General features: G+C 52.2%; 1 protein-coding gene across 3 annotated transcripts; it reads left to right on the forward strand.

Annotated features, from left to right (window-relative positions):
• Window positions 1-10,002: 10,002 nt before the first annotated feature.
• Window positions 10,003-18,175, forward strand: AIP (AHR interacting HSP90 co-chaperone). 3 transcript variants are annotated; one of them, XM_004051642.5, is made up of 6 exons: window positions 10,003-10,265; window positions 14,036-14,215; window positions 16,335-16,523; window positions 17,110-17,286; window positions 17,388-17,529; window positions 17,860-18,175. In XM_004051642.5, the coding sequence occupies exons 1-6, from the start codon at window positions 10,167-10,169 to the stop codon at window positions 18,063-18,065; spliced, it is 993 nt and encodes a 330-aa protein (XP_004051690.3). In that variant the 5' UTR covers window positions 10,003-10,166; the 3' UTR covers window positions 18,066-18,175. The 3 variants fall into 3 exon arrangements, with proteins under 3 accessions (XP_004051690.3, XP_018892362.3, XP_055210607.1); XM_019036817.3 differs by having other exon boundaries at window positions 10,032-10,265; window positions 17,388-17,521; window positions 17,860-17,932; XM_055354632.2 differs by lacking the exon at window positions 10,003-10,265 and adding an exon at window positions 10,544-10,731.
• Window positions 18,176-18,478: the final 303 nt, after the last annotated feature.

Consider the following 18,478-nt stretch of genomic DNA (forward strand, 5'->3'; position numbering starts at 1 on the left):
CTCCATCTTCTGACCTCAGTTGATTCGCCCACTTCAGCCTCCCAAAGTGCTGGGATTACAGGCGTGAGCCACCGTGCCTGGCCTTATTTTTTACTTATTGGAAAGCAACTTTTATAGAAGCAGCAGCGCACAGCAGCAGCACAGGCATCGCTCCTTGTGGAGCAGGGCCATCCCACAGGCAGTGTGCCCCCAGCAGCTGCTCAGAGGCAGTTCTGCAGCCATATTTATGCCCACTTTTAATTACATGCAAATTGAGGGGTGAATTATCCAGAAATTTCTAGGGAAAGAGTGGTAACTTCTGGGCCATCAGGTCATTGCCACCGAAGGGGGTGGTAACTTCTAGGTGTTGCCATGGCAATGGTAAACTGACATGCACTGGTCTTACTGGTCTTAGGTCTTATGGAAAGGTGCTTTCGCCTCTTCCCTGTTTTATTTTATTTTTTTGAGACGGAGTCTCCCTCTGTTGCCCAGGCTGGAGTGCAGTGGCACGATCTAGGCTCACTGCAACCTCCACCTCCTGGGTTCAAGCGATTCTCTGCCTCAGCCTCCGGAGTAGCTGGGATTACAGGCGTCCGCCACTACACCCAGCTAAGTTTTGTATTTTTAGTAGAGATGGTGTTTTACCATGTTGGCCAAACTGGTCTCAAATTCCTGGCCTCAAGTGATCCACCTGCCTCAGCCTCCCAAAGTGCTGGGATTACAGGCATGAGCCACCATGCCCAGCATTCCCTGTTTTAGCTAGTTCTCAATCTGGTCTGGTGTCTGTGTCCCACCTCCAGAGTTGAGTGCTGCCACCTACCTCATTCCCCACTCAGAGATTAGATACTCCTTCTTAATCATAAGAGGGCAGTGGAAGGGCAGAGATCCATCTTCTGTAACTGCTTCCTGCTGAGTTTATGGGCATAGCCCCTGCCTAGCACTGGAGAGGTAAAAATCTCCAGATACCCGGTCGGGTGCAGTGGCTCATGCCTGTAATCCCAGCACTGTGGGAGGCTGAGGCGGGTGGATCACGAGGTCAGGAGGTCGAGACCATCCAGGCCAACATGGTGAAACCCTGTCTCTACCATCCTGGCTAACACAGTGAAACCCCATCTCTACTAAAAATACAAAAAATTAGCTGGGCGTGGTGGCAGGCCCCTGTAGTCCCAGCTACTTGGGAGGCTGAGGCAGGAGAATGGCATGAACCCGGGAGGTGGAGCTTGCAGTGAGCTGAAATCGCGCCACTGCACTCCAGCTTGGGCGACAGAGCGAGACTCCGTCTCAAAAAACAAACGAACAAAAAAAAGAAACCCCGTCTCTACTAAAAATACAAAAATTAGCTGGGCATGGTGGCAGACGCCTGTAATCCCAGCTACTTGGGAGGCTGAGGCAGAGAATCTCTTGAACCCGGGAGGCGGAGGTTGCAACGAGCCAAGATCTCGCCTCTGGACTCCAGCCTGGGCGACAGAGCGAGACTCTGTCTCAAAAAAAAAAAAAAAAAAAAAAAATCTCCTGATACCCGATCTAAGGGTCCAAAAGACAGGATACTTTCATTACCCAGGTCAGTAGATGAATGGGTCGGAAGCCTTGTGCCAGCATTGTGTTTACCTGAAACTGTTGCAATCTCAAAGACTTACTAAGAGTTTAAACAACCAAAGCCAAAAATTAGGAATAACAAGATGGCTATCAAAGGTCCCAGGAGAGGTAAAAAACCAGGTGAGACTCGGGAAGGCATTTTTGATAGTTGACCAGATATTGCTGGGGTTGGTGCTATGGTTCTATCTATGTAGCCAAGCAGCTTGCTCATAGATCTTTCGAATGTTAGCCTCAACCTGTTTGGAGCTGGTGAGACATGTGCAGCAGGTTTTATTAATAACTGCACAAAGGTCACCTTGTTCAGCTAGTAAATAATCTAATGGTAATCTATTACTGAGAACTATGTTTGCCAAAGAGTCTAGAAATTCTTGAATTCCCTTTAAGGCCTGACCCGTGTTGGTGGCTAAGGATTCTAGGGTTTGAGTCAAGTTCTTTACGGTTGACTCGTGGTAAGCAAGGCCACCCTAGGGTGCCACCAGTCCTATTGTTGCCCTGATTCCCGCCAAAATTAATCCTATTGCTCACTTACTTCTGCTGTTCTTGGGTCTTATGGGGTTACAGACTGTGACCTCTGGAGGTGCAAGGGTAGCTATTGTACATTCGCCTCTGTTCCAAGTGTTTTTTTTTTTTTTAGACGAAGTCTCAAAAAAATTAGCAGGGCATGGTGGTGGGTGCCTGTGGTTCCTGCTACTCGGGAGGCTGAGGCAGGAGAATCACTTGAGCCAGTAGGCGGAGGTTACAGTGAGCCGAGATTGTGCCACTGCACTCCAGCCTGGATGACAGGGCAAGATTCCCTTTTTTTTTTTTTTTTTTTTTTTTGAGATGGAGTCTTGCTCAGCCACACAGGCTGGAGGGCAGTGGGGTGACCTCGGCTCACTGCAACCTCTGCCTCTTGAGTCCAAGTGATTCTCCCGTCCCAGCCTCTCGAGTAGCTGGGATTACAGGTGCCCACCACCATGCCCAGCTAATTTATATACATATATATGTACATATATATATATATATATTTTTTTTTTTTTTTTGAGATGGAGTCTCGCTCTGTAGCCCAGGCTGGAGTGCAGTGGCGCAATCTCGGCTCATTGCAAGCTCCGCCTCCCGGGTTCACGCCATTCTCCTGCCTCAGCCTCTGGAGTAGCTGGAACTACAGGCGCCTGCCACCATGCCCGGCTAATTTTTTGTATTTTTAGTAGAGACGGGGTTTCACTGTGTTAGCCAGGATGGTCTCGATCTCCTGACCTCGTGATCCGCCCGCCTCTGCCTCCCAAAGTGCTGGGATTACAGGCATGAGCCACCGCGCCCGGCCAATTTTTATATTTTTAGTACAGACGGGGTTTCACCATGTTGGCCAGGCTGGTCTTGCACTCCTGACCTCATGTGATCTGCCTGCCCCGGCCTCCCAAAGTACTGGGATTAGGTGTGAGCCACTACCACTGGCCGCTCCAAACAACCAGTTCTTTTTCCCTCTAGACTGTGGTGCCATCTTTATCATACAGCACTTGTAGAGCTGCCTACACATATGTATGTTCTAAGCTTTTTGGTTGCTTTTGAGAGGTGACAGCCTGCTGGCAGCCCTCACAGCCCTCGCTCGCTCTCGGCGCCTCCTCGGCCTTGGCGCCCACTCTGGCCGCGCTTCAGGAGCCCTTCAGCCCGCCGCTGCACTGTGGGAGCCCCTTTCTGGGCTGGCCAAGGTCGGAGCCGGCTCCCTCAGCTTGCGGGGAGGTCTGGAGGGAGAAGCGCGGGCGGGAACCGGGGCTGCGCGCGGTGCTTGCGGGCCAGCGCGAGTTCCGGGTGGGCGTGGGCTCGGCGGGCCCCGCACTCGGAGCGGCCGGCCCGCCCGCCGGCCCTGGGCAGTGAGGGGCTTAGCACCTGGGCCAGCAGCTGCTGTGCTCGACTTCTCGCCGGGCCTTAGCTGCCTCCCCGCGGGGCAGGGCTCGGGACCTGCAGCCCGCCATGCCTGAGCCTCCCCACCGCCCCGCCGTGGGCTCCTGCGCAGCCCGAGCCTCCGCGACGAGCGCCGCCCCCTGCTCCAGGGCGCCCAGTCCCATCGACCACCCAAGGGCTGAGGAGTGCGGGCGCACGGCGCGTGACTGGCAGGCAGCTCCACCTGCAGCCACGGTGCGGGATCCACTGGGTGAAGCCAACTGGGCTCCTGAGACTGGTGGGGACTTGGAGAACCTTTACGTCTAGCTAAGGGATTGTAAATACACCAATGGGCACTCTGTATCTAGCTCAAGGTTTGTAAACACACCAATCAGCACCCTGTGTCTAGCTCAGGGTTTGTGAATGCACCAGTCGACACTCTGTATCCAGCTACTCTGGTGGGGACTTGGAGAATCTTTGTGTGGATACTCTGTATCTAGCTAATCTAGTGGGGACTTGGAGAACTTTTGTGTCTAGCTCCGGGATTGTAAACGCACCAATCAGCACCCTGTCAAAACGGACCAATCAGCTCTCTGTAAAATGGATTAATCCGCTCTCTGTAAAGTGGCCCAATCAGCAGGATGTGGGTGGGGCCAGATAAGAGAATAAACGCAGGCTGCCCGAGCTAGCAGTGGCAACCGGCTCTGGTCCCTTTGCAGCCTGTGGAATCTTTTGCTCTTTGTGATTGATCTTGCTGCTGCTCATACTTTGGGTTCACGCTGCGTTTGTGAGCTGTAACACTGACCGCGAAGGTGTGCAGCTTCACTCCTGAAGTTAGTGAGACCCTGAACCCACCAGAAGGAAGAAACTCTGAAGACATCCGAACATCAGAAGGAACAAACTCCGGACACGCCTCCTTTAAGAACTGTAACACTCACTGCGAGGGTCTGCAGCTTCATTCTTGAAGTCAGTGAGACCAAGAACCCACCAATTCCGGACACACTTTGACCCACTTCACTATTTCTCACCAGTATCTTATCCTTGTCGTCTGTAAGGTTTTCGGTGTGGTTTAACGCAAGAGACCAAGCCCCTTCTCCTTAGTCATCTTGTTCAAACTTGACCTAGCTTTTCATGGACCTTTATTTTTTACAGAAATGTTACAAAAATGTTTTCCAAGTTCTTAAAAAATCCTCCCAATTTCTATTTGGATTTCATTGAATTTCTCGATTGATTTCAGAAGAAATCACATCTTTGTGTTAAGTTGTTCTATTTATTAACAAGATACGTCTCTTCAGTTATTGAGATCTTCTTTTGTGTTATAAAATCTTGTTTTTCAGGGTGGGCACAGTGTCTCGTGCCTGTAATCCCAGCACTTTGGGAGGCTGAGGCAGGCAGATCACCTGAGGTCAGGAGTTCGAGACCACCCTAGCCAACATGGTGAACCCCTGTCTCTACTAAAAATACAAAAATTAGCTGGGAATGTTGGTGGGCACCTGTAGTCCAAGCTACTTGGAAGGCTGAGGCAGGAGAATTGCTTGAACCCTGGAGGCAGAGGTTGCAGTGAGCTGAGATCGCGCCACTGCATTCCAGCCTGGCGACAGAGCAAGCCTCCATCTCAAAAAAAAAAAAAAAAAAAAAAAAAAAAAAATTTGTTTTTCTTCAAAGAGTTCTGAGTTGTGTTTGTATTTCCTACTTCATGGGTTTTATTGCTGTTGTGAATGATACTTTAGTCTCTCCCTTTTTTTTCTCTTTGAGTTGGAGTCCCACTCCGTCGTCCAGGCTGGAGTGAAGTGGTGTGATTATGGCTCACTGCAGCCTCCGCCTTCCAGGTTCAAGCTATTCTCCTGCCTCAGCCTCCCGAGTAGCTGGGATTGCAGGCATGTGCCACCATGCCTGGCTAATTTTTGTATTTTTAGTAGAGATGGGGTTTCACCATGTTGGCCAAGCTGGTCTTGAACTCCTGACCTCAAGTGATCTGCCTACCTCAGCCTCCTGAAGTGCTGGGATTACAGGTGTCAGCTACCATGCCTGGCCCTTTATATTCTATTATACTTTTCAGTTGCTTATTGCTGGTGTGAAGAGTACTATTACTTTTTGTTAGCTTTTTTTTTTTTGAGACGGAGTTTCGCTCTTTGTTGCCCAGGCTGGAGTGCAGTGGCACAACCTCGGTTTACTGCAACCTCCGCCTCCTGGGTTCAAGCGATTCTCCTGTCTCAGCCTCCCGAGTAGCTGGGATTACAGGCACCCGCCACCACACCCAGCTAATTTTTGTATTTTTAGTAGACACGGGGGTTTCACGATGTTGGCCAGGCTGGTCTTGAATTCCTGACCTCAGGTGACCCGCCCACCTCGGCCTCTTAAACTGCTGGGATTACAAGTGTGAGCCACTGCACCCGGCTGCTTTTTTTTTTGTATTTTATCCCTGTAACATTGCTGAACTCTGGGTTTTTTGTTTCCGTTTTTGAGATGGGGTCTCACTCTGTCGCCCAGGGTGGAGTGCAGTGGTCTGATTATGGCTCACTGCAGCCTCAGCCTCATGGGCTCAAGGGATCCTCCTGCCTCCCAAGTAGCTAGAACCACAGGCGCGTGGGACCATGCCCAACTACATTTTTTTATTTATTTGTAGAGACAGGGTCTTGCTATGTTGCTCAGGCTGGTCTCGAACTGTTGGCCTCGAGTAATCCTCCTGCCTTGACTTCTAAAAGCGTTGGGATTATAGGCATGAGCCACCATGCCTGGCCTTCTAATTTGTTAAAGCAGTCTATAGATTATGTTGGATTTTCTATACCGATATAATCTGCCAACAATGACAGTTTACTCTCGTTTCTTTTTCTTGGCTTATTGTTTTGGCCAGGACTTTTTTTTTAAAAAAATTAAATTTCTTTTATTTTTTTGGATATAGGGTCTTGCTCTGTTGTGCAGGCTGGAGTGCAGTAGTGAGATCATAGCTCACTGCAGCCTCGATCTCCTGGGCTCAAGGGATCGTCCTGCCTCAGCCTCTTTAGTAGCTGGGACTACAGGCATGTGCCACTATGCCCAGCTAATTTTCTTTCTTTTTTTCTTTTTGTAAAGACTGGGTCTTGCTATCTTGCCCAAGTTGTTACTCATGGGCTCAAGCCATCCTCCTGCCTCAGCCTCCCAAAGTGCTGGGATTCTAGGCAGGACTTCTAACACTTACTGAGCAGCATCATTCCTAGAGAGCATCATTGCCTTGTTCCTGATCTTGAAGAAATTGTGGATACTTATTCCATCATACTTAATTGTATGCAGCTTTTATCAACCTGAGAAAATCTTTGTTCCTAACTGTGAGTTTTTATCATAAATAGTCACAGAAGTTCATAAAATGCTTTTTCTGCATATTTTGAGATAACCATATGCATTTTCTCCTTTAGTTAACCGATGTGGTGAATTACAGTAATAGATGTTTATAATGTTGAACCATTCTTACATTCTTGGAATAAACTCTACTTGATCTTCATGCATTTTCTTTGGAAAAAAAATTCTTTTTTTTTTTTTTTTTTGAGACAGTCTCGATCTGTCATCAGGCTGGAGTGCAGTGGCGCGATCTCGGCTCACTGTAACCTCCACCTCCTGGGTTCAAGCGATTCTCCTGCCTCAGTCTCCCTGAGTAGCTGGGATTACAGGCATGTGCCACCACGCCTGGCTAATTTTTATATTTTTAGTAGAGACGGGGTTTCACCATGTTGGTCAGGCTGGTCTTGATCTTTTGACCTCGTGATCCGCCCACCTCGGCCTCCCAAAGTGCTGGGATTACAGGCGTGAGCCACCGTGCCAGCCTGGAAAAAAAATTATTATTATTATTTTTTGGAATGAAGTTTCGCTCTTGTTGCCCAGGCTGGAGTGCAATGGCACAATCTCGGCTCACTGCAACCTCTGCCTCCCGGGTTCAAGCGATTCTCCTGCCTCAGCCTCCTGAGTAGCTGGGATTATAGGTGCCCGCCACCACGCCTGGCTAATTTTTGTATATTTAGTAGAGACAGGGTTTCACCATGTTGACCAGGCTGGTCTTGAACTTCTGACCTGAGGTGATCCACCTGCCTCAGCCTCCCAAAGAGCCGGGATTACAGGCGTGAGCCACCACGCCCGGCAAAAAAATTATTCTTAATTGTGGTAAAATACACATAACATAAAATTTACCATCTCAACCGTTTTGAAGTGTATACTCAGTGGCGTTAAGTATATGCACACTGTTATGCAACCAATTTCCAGAACAGTTTCGTCTTTCAAAACAGAAACTCTACACTCATCAAAGAACAAGTCTTCATTTCCCACCCCCCTGCCCCCAGCCCTTGGCAATCACCATTCTGCTGTCTTTTTTTTTTTTTTTTTTTTTTGAGATGGAGTCTTGCTCTGTCGCCCAGGCTGGAGTGCAGTGGCGCGATCTTGGTTCAATGCAACTTCTGCCTCCTGGGTTCAAGTGATTCTCCTGCCTTAGCCTCCCGAGTAGCTGGGATTACAGGCACGTGCCACCATACCCAGCTAATTTTTGTATTTTTCGTAGAGATGGAGTTTCTCCATGTTGGCCCGGCTGGTCTCAAACTCCTGACCTCAGGTGATCTGCCTGCCTCGGCCTCCAAAAGTGCTGGGATTACAGGTGTGAGCCACCGCACCTGGCCCTGCTTTCTGTCTTTGTGAATCTGACTACTCTAGGTACCTCACATAAGTGGAATAATACAGTATTTTCCTGTATGTGACTGGTGACTGTTATTTCACTTAGCATATTGATGCTTTTTTTTTTTTTTTTTGAGATGGGGTCTCACTCTATCACCCAGGCTGGAGTGCAGTGCGATCTTGGCTCACTACAACCTCCATCTCCTGGGCTCAAGCAATCCTCCAGCCTCAGCCTGCTGAGTAGCTGGGACCACAGGTGTGCACCACCACACCACCTAATTTTTTGTATTTTTGGTGAAGATGGTATTTTGCCATGTTGTCCAGGCTGGTCTTGAACTTGTGAGCTCAAGGAGATCCAGGAGATCCACCTGCCTTGGCCTCCCAAAGTGCTGGTATTAGAGGCATAAGCCACCACACCTGGCCCATATTGATGCATTTTTACATGACATTAGTGAATTCAATTAGCCTAGTATTTTATTTAGAATGTTTCATATCAGCTGGGCGCTGTGGCTCACGCCTGTAATCCCAACACTTTGGGAGGCCAAGGTGGGTGCATCTCCTTGAGCTCACAAGTTCGAGACCAGCCTGGCTACCATAGCAAAACACCGTTTCTACTAAAAATACAAAAATTAGCTGGGCGTGGTGGTGCATGCCTGTAATCCCAACTACTAGGGAGGCTGAGGCAGGATAATTGCTCAAACCCAGGGGGCGGAGGTTGCAGTGAGCCGAGATTGTGCCACTGCACTCCAGCTTGGACGACAGAGCAAGACTCCATCTCAAAAAAAAAAAAAGTTTTATATCTATTTATTAGTAAAATAGATGTGTGCTTGTCTTACCTTGTGATGTACTTATCTGTTTTATTTAAGAAGATTAAACTAGCCTCATGTCTGTAGAAGACTACTTGTTGCTTCAGCATTTGGCAGAACTCGGCCGGGCGCGGTGGCTCCCGCCTGTAATCCCAGCACTTTGGGAGGCCGAGGTGGGCGGATCACGAGGTCAGGAGATCGAGACCATCCTGGCTAACACGGTGAAACCCCGTCTCTACCAAAAATACAAAAAATTAGCCGGGCGTGGTGGCGGGCGCCTGTAGTCCCAGCTGCTCGGGAGGCTGAGGCAGGAGAATGGCGTGAACCCGGGAGGCAGAGCTTGCAGTGAGCTGAAATTGTGCCACTGCACTCCAGCGTGGGTGACAGAGCGAGACTCCGTCTCAAAAAAAGAAAAACAAAAGTTGTTTTAGCTCCAAAGTACCTCATTTCTCTTTTTTCTTTTATTTTAATTTTATTTTTTTGTTTTGTTTTGAGACAGCATCTCGCTCTGTCGGCTAGCCTGGAGTGCAGTGGCACGAACACGGCCCACTGCAGCCTCGAACTCCTGGGCTCAAGCGATCCTCTCGCCTCGGCCTCCCAAAGTGGTGGGGTTACAGGCATGAGCCACCGCGCCCGGCGCTAAAGTACCTCATTTCTATCATTCATCGATTATTCCCTAATATTAACTGGGCACAACTATGACTCATTTCCGACCCCGCAATGGGCTCTCTTGGTCTCCTTCTCCACCTTTCTTTCCCTCTTCCTCTTTTTATTTTTTGAAAGAGGAAGATCCAGGATGCAAGAGTCCCGACAATCATACTAGATACGCGAAAGAGAAAAAGCCGGAAGAAAATACACAAAAATCATAACACTTTGAGGGTGTGGCTTACGGGTGTTTTTTTTTTTTTCATTTTCCTAACTCTGCAATGCTGTTATATTCCATCCACAACTTCAAACAAAGTGCCACACGGCCGCAGTCCCAATCAATTCAATGACAATTGTTAGGGACGTCTTCGTCCCGCCCGGCCCGCGGACCCCGGCCCTTCCTCCTTGACAGGCTGGGGTCCAGCCCCGAGACATTCCTAGGCTCCGCCCCCGAGCAGACGCGCGCGCTCAGCCACAGCGCAGAGAACCAATCACCATCCGTTTCCACGCTCAGTCCCTTTTGGCTTCTGCCCTCAACCAAAATGGCGCTAGCTCGGAAGCTGCCGAGGTGCTAGGAGTTGCCGAAGCAAGTCCGGAAGCTACCGAGCGAGTCCGGAAGTTGCCGAAAGGGAGCAGCGGGGAAGGAGGATGGCGGATATCATCGCAAGACTCCGGGAGGACGGGATCCAAAAACGTGTGATACAGGAAGGCCGAGGAGAGCTCCCGGACTTTCAGGATGGGACCAAGGTTCGTGTCTACCCTACCCTTCTCCCCTTCTGCGGCGTGGTGCGCATGCGAGGCGGGAGGAGGCCTTAGGCGAGAGGTTGCGCATGCCCAGAGGGCAGCGTCCACTGACCCTACCGCTCACATGCAGAACTCGACGCTGATTGGGCTGAATTTAAGTAGGGGGTGAATTCGGGCCTGTCTGCCCCGCCCCCTGGCTCGGCCTTGTAGCAGCATTGGTGGGGGAGGCCGTCAGTCATCACAAGCGGGTTGGGGTTGGGGGTTGATCTCAGTGCTTGATCTCAGTGCTTGGGCAGACCCCACGCTGGAGGAAACCCAGGGCCGGGAGTGGTCCTCGGGTATCTGGGTTTCAAGGCTCATGATCCTTTGTAGATGGAAGGGCCTTCTGAAAACACTTAGACCAACTGCCGCTGTTTAGAGTGGAAAACCAAGACCCTGGGACGTGCAAAGCCGGAGAACGGGCCCAGAGGTCAGGTCTCCCAGACAGGGACTCTTTAGCAGCCTTCCTGCTGCACTAGTGGCTTGTTTGGGACAGATGAGGGCTGGGAAGTAAAGAACCTCCCACTTTTCTCCTTTTTGCCAGGCCCCCAGATCCAGCCCCTCTGCCCCCTTCTCCCCCAACCTACAACTCCAGGCTTCCCTGCTTCTCCTGCAGTTGCCTCCTCCCGGAGTGCTTTTCTCAGCTGCCACTTGTTTGCAGAGTAGGGAACCTCCCAGGGGTAGCTCCTGTGCCCAGCAGAGCAGTCAGGCAGGACATGCACATTGAGCAAATGAGCACATGCCCCCTGGTCAGCACCGTGCCGAATCGGGCAGCTAAGCATCCTAGCCCAGTGCAGTATAAGTGCTCTGAGAGCAGAGGGGAGCTGCATGGCTGGAGTGATCCGCTGTATGAAAAGATATCTTCTCTAAGAAGAGACAGGATGTGTGGTGTGGGTTCATGCCCCCATGTGCTGGGGGGTTGGTGGCGTTGGAAGAAGGGGCTGGCAAGGGAGATCCTGGATGGAACAGACATCAGAAGGAGAGATGTGAACAATGGCACCCCAAGATCAGAAACAGGTGGTGTTAAATAACCAATCGCCAGCACTGACTGAGTGCTCACTATTCAAGCATTGTGCTACATGCTTCACACGTTTATTTCCTACAATGTGAGATAGGTACTGTTGTTGATTCCGTTTTACCGATGTGGAAACTGACTTCAGAGATGCAGCATGGTGTGGCAGTTAAGAGCGTGGGCTCCTCTAACCATATCCTGTCGAGTCGAGAGTTCAATATTCAAACCTCTTTTCTCTGCACCCACCCCCAGTGTTATCTCTAAAAACTCTCCCTGCCCGGATTACTCCCAGATGCAGCTCTCCAGTCATTACCTGTCTCTTAAACCTGATATACAGCTCCCTACTCAACATCTCCACTTGGAAGCCTGGTTGGCAACTCACACTTAACCTGCTCTACCTGAGGGTTCTCCGTGTCAGGGGAACCAACAACCTTCCCGTTGTTCAGGGCAAAAACCTTAGCGTCTCTGTGGTCCTCCCAGTCTCACATCCCACATCACATCCTCAATGTCCAGCCAGGATCTGAGTTCTCACCACTTCTGCCATCACTGCTTGGGTCCAGGCCATCCTCATCTCCAGCCTGGGTTACTGCAGCGACCTCTAACTCTCCTGCCTCTTTTGTCCCTCTGTGGTCTGTTCTCGTCCCAGCAGCCGAACCCATGCCAGATTCAATTCCTTTTTTGCTCAGAGCCACTCAGTGGCTTCCATCACAGAGTAAAAAACAGAGGCCTCACCATAGCCTACAGGCCCTGTGAGGTCCACCCCTACTGACCTGGGTGAGCTCCCCTGCTGACCCCGTGGTGTACCCCATCCCCTCCTTCACTCTGCTCTGCCACACTGGCCTTGCTGCTCTTGAACACATCATGCATTTGAAACGGAAAGTTCCCTTGTCTCCCTCTCAGGGCGTGCGATGGGGGAGTGGCTCGCTTCTTCAGTGCCCCGCTGCTCAGACCTCTGGGGGAGCATACAGATGGGCAGGCTGTGGGCTCCGACCTCATGGCAGTGTCTAGGGGTGAATATTTACAGCTCCGTGTGTTCTAGGGTGCTCTTTTAGTTTGTCTATAGGAGGCTTGTGTTAACCAGCTCAATTAGACCCCCTTCCTTATCACAAGGACAGAGGGCTTTCTGTAGTCTGGGGTTTTCTTGCCTTGATATACTGGAGTACTGGAGAATTAGATCACTTGTGGGCTTGGAGAATGATTGCAAATTTTTTTTTATTTTTATTTTTTTTTCTGAGACGGAGTTTCACTCTTGTTGCCCAGGCTGGAGTGCAATGGCACAATCTCTGCCTCCCAGGTTCAAGCAATTCTCCTGCCTTAGCCTCCCAAGTAGCTGAGATTACATGTGCCCGACACCAGGCCCGGCTAATTTTTTAAAATGTTTTTAGTAGAGATGGGCTTTTACCGTGTTGGCCAAGCTGGTTTCAAACACCTTTTTTTTTTTTTTTTTTTTTTGAGACAGAGTCTTGCTCTATTGCCCAAGCTGGAGTGCAGTGGCATGATCTCGGTTCACTGCAACCTCCACCTTCTGGGTTCAAGTGATTCTCCTGCCTCAGCCTCCCAAGTAGCTGGGATTACAGGTACCCGCCACCATGGCCAGCTAATTTTTGTATTTTTAGTAGAGACGGGGTTTTACCACATTGGCCAGGCTGGTCTTGAACTCCTGACCTCAGGTGATCCACTCGCCTTGGAGATGGTCTTCCCCCTGGGGTTGGGCCACTTGGTGGCCCCACCTCTCCTCTGACTGCCCCAGCCAAACTCTGCCTCTTCCTGCTAGTTGATGACCTGCCAGCGTGCAGGTGCCTGTCAGTGTGATCTTCTAGCTGCTTGCTCCCCTGACAGCCTCTCAATGACCAGGAGCTCGTGTTGTCTTCTGCTGATGGGCTCCTCTGATATCTGGCTGCCTGTGGGTCTGCCCACCTAGGGGTGTTGGGTTTTTATAGGCACAGGATAGGGGTGTGGCAGGCCAGGGTGGTCTTGGGAAATGCAACATTTGGGCAGGAAATGCCTGTTCTCACCTAGGTCCGTGGGGGTGGAACCCTACCCAGGGACCACGCCCTCCTCTACCCAGCACTTCCCTTCTCCCCTTCCATATTATTTAATAGGACCACGCTCCTCCCTTCCCAGCACTTCCATATCACGTTGTCCCACTGCAAGGCTTTTTTACACATGCTGTTCTTTTGGCCTAGAAAGTTCCTATCCCAGGGTCCACTTGGCTTGCTTTCTTCCTTACTCCCCCACCCCCCCACTCTGTTTAAACCCACCCCAACCCTCTTGCGCTGCTGTTTCCCAAGCACGTGGCTTCACCTGCCATGACATATTGTTTTGTTTGATGCCCATCTCCTCCCTCTAGAAGCGCCATGTGAGCTCCAGGGGGGCAGGGACTTTTTTGTGTTTTGCTTGCTGCCATGTTCTGGTGTCTAGCACAGAGCTTGGGCACATAGTAGGTGCTTAGTAAATATGTGTTGAGGAATGACTGGAGTCAGACTGCTTGGACTCTTATTCCCACTCAGCCACCCACTAGCCGTGTGGCTTGGGCCTATTCCTCCCCTCCTTGTGACTTTGTTTTCTCACCAGCGTGGGAGGATGAAGCCAGGTGTAAGGCCAGGTGGTGTCCCTGGGGAAGCCCCGTCCCTTATGCCGTCTGCAGGCCGGGGACTGGACTTCTCCTTGGGGGTCAGGGTGAGGGTTTGTGCCTTTGCCTGACCTCGCATGTGGCCCACAGGCCACGTTCCACTACCGGACGCTGCACAGTGACGACGAGGGCACCGTGCTGGATGACAGCAGGGCTCGTGGCAAGCCCATGGAGCTCATCATTGGCAAGAAGTTCAAGCTGCCCGTGTGGGAGACCATCGTGTGCACCATGCGAGAAGGGGAGATTGCCCAGTTCCTCTGTGACATCAAGGTGTCTGTCCTGTACCTGTCTGCGGTGGCTGTCCAGCCAAGCCCTATTCCTATTCCCTATCCCCAGGGCTCCTCCTCCCTCCACCCTCTGCTAGACTGCCACCCACTCTTTCTTTTTTTTTTTTTTTTTTTTTGAGATGGAGTCTTGCTCTGTCGCCCAGGCTGGAGTGCAGTGGTACGATCTCAGCTCACTGCACCCTCCACCTCCTGGGTTCAAGCGATTCTTCTGCCTCAGCCTCCCGAGTAGCTGGGATTACAAACACCCGCCATGATGCCCGGCTAATTTTTGTATTTTTAGTAGAGACAGGGTTTCACTATGTTGGCCAGGCTGGTCTTGAACACCTGACCTCAGGTGATCCACCCGCCTTGGCCTCCCAAAGCGCTGGGATTACAGGCGTGTGCCACCGCGCCCGGCCCACCCACTCTTTCCAGACCACCACACCAGCCTGCTGATGGTGTCCTGGCCTCCATTCTGCCTTCCCCTATTAGCCAGACTGAGGCCAGGGGACTCGTTCTCAAATGCAAACGACCTGTACATCCCTTTGTTTCAAACCTCTATGACTCCTGGTCACTGTAAGGATAGAGCACAGTGGGTCCTCACTTCATGTTGCTGATACATTCTTGGAAACTGTGACTAAGAGAAAAAACATACATCAGGTTTTTTCTCAGCCACCGTCATTTCTCTCAGCAAAATTTTGTTAGAACATTGATGAGAAGAAAAATTGGTTTCGTTATGTATTGTTTCGCCTACAGTCACAGTTTCCAAGAACCTACTTAGGACATTAAGTGAGGACTTAAACTGTATAAGCTATAGCTGCTCACATAGCTTTTTGGGGGCTGGCCCCTGCCGTCTCACCCTCTTACTCAACCTCCCTGCTTTTCCTTTCCATTCCCCTTCTTAGCCAAGATCTTCCCTCTTCCTTCAAAGCTTATTCCTGGGTCACGACCTCTAGGAAGCCCTCCCTGACTGCTAGTGGTTGGCTCAACTCCCACGTTTGGGTCCTCCAACCCTCATGCCCTGCATGGCCAGGATCTGCTCTTCTGCCTTGTCCTAGGCTATTGCAGAGCAGGGATCTGGCCTGTTTACTTCTAGCTTTGGGATGCCCAGCGCGAGCCAGTCCAGAGCCAAGACTCAGGAAATGCCCTCTGATGGCAGCCCGGCAGTCAGCCCCTGTCCAGACAACAGGACAGTGGGAGGAGTGGGGAGGACCCGGGTAGGAGGAATCTGGTTATCTGGTTCCCACCAGCCTAGCAGCTTTGCCAAGCAAGAGATTAGAGGCTAGGTCCCCTATGCCTGTCTCCCTGTGGGTTTTTTTTTTTTTTTTTTTTTTTTTTTTTTTTTTTTTTGACTAAGTCTCACTCTGTTGCCCAGGCTGGAGTGCAGTGGCGTGATCTTGGCTCACTGCAACCACCATCTCCTGGGTTCAAGTGATTCTCTGCCTTAGCTGCCTGAGTAGCTGGGATTACAGGCACCTGCCATCGTGCCCGGCTAATTTTTGTATTTTAGCAGAGACGCGGTTTCACCATGTTGGTCAGGCTGGTCTTGAACTCCTGACCTCAGGTGATCCGCCCGCCTTGGCCTCCCAAAGTGCTAGGATTACAGGCGTGAGCCACCACATCCGGCCTCCCTGAGGGTTTTGAAGTGGCTGGCCTGGGCCTGGCTCTGAGGTAGGCCCTCAGTGGGGTGTGGGTGGGGCAGGAGAAGGAGGAGCTGCTGGGAACAGAATGTGGGGGCCCCAGTTCTTTGCATAGTCCAGCAAAGGGCCTTATCCTCTGGAGGGAGAGGAGGCAAGAATTCTACTGGGCCTGTAAGGACCAGGGAGACAGGGGTTGATGGTAGGCATGTGTCTGTGGTGGGGGTGAGGAGGGGGTTAGATGCTCTGTTTGGTGGCCAGAGAATGTGGCAGAAGCTGGGGCTTCACCAGGAGAGAGGGCTGAGCGACTGGAGGAGTCCTGAATTAAAAGCCTCCTGTGCTTAAACGGAGTAGGGTCCCAGTTGTCACTCTCTGGGCCTTGGTGTTTGTTCTCAGATGGTGGTGGGGAAGGGGGCTGGGCCTTGTGGACCCGGTGACCAGCCAGCCCACAGTGACAGAGCCCCCGGCGCCCTTGCCTTCCCGCAGCATGTGGTCCTGTACCCGCTGGTGGCCAAGAGTCTCCGCAACATCGCGGTGGGCAAGGACCCCCTGGAGGGCCAGCGGCACTGCTGCGGTGTTGCACAGATGCGTGAACACAGCTCCCTGGGCCATGCTGACCTGGACGCCCTGCAGCAGAACCCCCAGCCCCTCATCTTCCACATGGAGATGCTGAAGGTGAGGGGCCGCCGCGCCTGGTCTCACCAGGCCCCCACTGCCCAGCCTCAGGGCGGCGCTGGCCTGTCCACCCAGGGGTGGTGGGATCCGCAGGTGGACTGCTGGGGGAGTGGACAGGGACAAGAAAACCTGTGCAGGACCCTTGGCAGTACCCTGGGTCTCCTTTCCTCCTCCTTCACATCTCAAATGTCACCTCCTCCAGGAAACCGGCCCTGCCCACCTGGTCTCCTCATTCTCTGTCTCGCAGCAGCTCATTTCCTTTATAGCCTCTGCCGCACCTTGAAGTCCCTTGGAATTCATGGATTTCCTTGTCCATTTAGGGAACCTGCCATGCAGCATGATCTCTGCGAGGGCAGGGCTTTTCACCGTCTTGTTCACTGTTCTATTCTTAGCACTTGGCACAGTGCTGGGCACACAGGAGACGTGACATCGATGTTTGTTTGATGCTTTTTGAGTGACAAGTAGCTCTGCTGCTGGTGTGTGATGTCTGGGGGCCCAGCCAGCCCAGATGTGGGTCAGGTCTGCTGCTGACGGACGCAGCTGTGGTGTCCCCGAGCCCCGCTGTGATATGCCCCATGCCCTGCAGGTGGAGAGCCCTGGCACGTACCAGCAGGACCCATGGGCCATGACAGACGAAGAGAAGGCAAAGGCAGTGCCACTTATCCACCAGGAGGGCAACCGGTTGTACCGCGAGGGGCATGTGAAGGAGGCTGCTGCCAAGTACTATGATGCCATTGCCTGCCTCAAGAACCTGCAGATGAAGGTGCTGCCTGGAGGCTGAGGGGGAGGATGGATGGAGGGGGGTGTGGAGCCAGGGGGCCCAGGTCTACAGCTTCTCCCTGCTCCCTGCCCCCATGCTCCCAGGAACAGCCTGGGTCCCCTGAATGGATCCAGCTGGACCAGCAGATCACGCCGCTGCTGCTCAACTACTGCCAGTGCAAGCTGGTGGTCGAGGAGTACTACGAGGTGCTGGACCACTGCTCTTCCATCCTCAACAAGTACGACGGTGAGCACCGGGCCCTGGGCTGCTGGGGGCTGTGAGTGGTCAGAGAGTGGCCTTTCTCCTGTCACTGCTGGGGTCAAGACCTAGCCTTTCACAACCCCCATTCTGAGCTCCCACGGGGGCCTGACTAAATGCCTCTACTCGGCAGGGCTGTGGGCCCCATTGTGCCAATGAAGCATGAATGGTGTATTGGGGGTGGGGTGGCATCCTCAGGTCAGGGAGGGCTCTCTCTCCCCTGTGGGCCCATGGTGCCAGGAGACGTGAGGGCAGGCAGCTGGCCAGGATCCCCCCTCATGCCCTTGCATGCCCACTGCCCACTGGCCTCCCCTGCAGACAACGTCAAGGCCTACTTCAAGCGGGGCAAGGCCCACGCGGCCGTGTGGAATGCCCAGGAGGCCCAGGCTGACTTTGCCAAAGTGCTGGAGCTGGACCCAGCCCTGGCGCCCGTGGTGAGCCGAGAGCTGCGGGCCCTGGAGGCACGGATCCGGCAGAAGGACGAAGAGGACAAAGCCCGGTTCCGGGGGATCTTCTCCCATTGACAGGAGCACTTGGCCCTGCCTTACCTGCCAAGCCCACTGCTGCAGCTGCCAGCCCCCCTGCCCGTGCTGCGTCATGCTTCTGTGTATATAAAGGCCTTTATTTATCTCTCTCTGAGTCTGCTGAGCTGCTCCACTGGGAGAGCCAGGTCATCACCTGGCATTCCTGGTACTTGGGTGGCTGTTGGGAGGCAAAGAATCAGGGTTCAAATCCTAGCCCCTCCACCCACCAGCTCTGAGGCTCCAGTGTCCCTGTTAGAGAAATTATGATGAGCTCTTTCACCAAGGAAGTGTCTCTCGCTGGCCAGGGCTGGGGCGCCCCAGGAGCCCCCAGTCTTAAGGGGGAGATGAAGTGGGTACAAGCCAGGTAGCTGGGCACCTGAGGGAGGTGGTCTCCTGGTGCTGCCCTCCCCCTC

The sequence above is a fragment of the Gorilla gorilla genome, chromosome 9 (genome assembly GCF_029281585.2).
Source record: "Gorilla gorilla gorilla isolate KB3781 chromosome 9, NHGRI_mGorGor1-v2.1_pri, whole genome shotgun sequence".
NCBI classification, from domain to species: Eukaryota; Metazoa; Chordata; class Mammalia; order Primates; family Hominidae; genus Gorilla; species Gorilla gorilla.

Excerpts from the sequence above, each read along its gene's own strand:
- AIP (XM_004051642.5), top strand. The coding sequence starts at position 10,167 with ATGGCGGATATCATCGCAAGACTCCGGGAGGACGGGATCCAAAAACGT. Across the intron at positions 16,524-17,109 it reads TCCACATGGAGATGCTGAAG|GTGGAGAGCCCTGGCACGTA; the intron begins GTGAGGGGCCGC and ends CATGCCCTGCAG. Across the intron at positions 17,530-17,859 it reads CATCCTCAACAAGTACGACG|ACAACGTCAAGGCCTACTTC; the intron begins GTGAGCACCGGG and ends CCTCCCCTGCAG.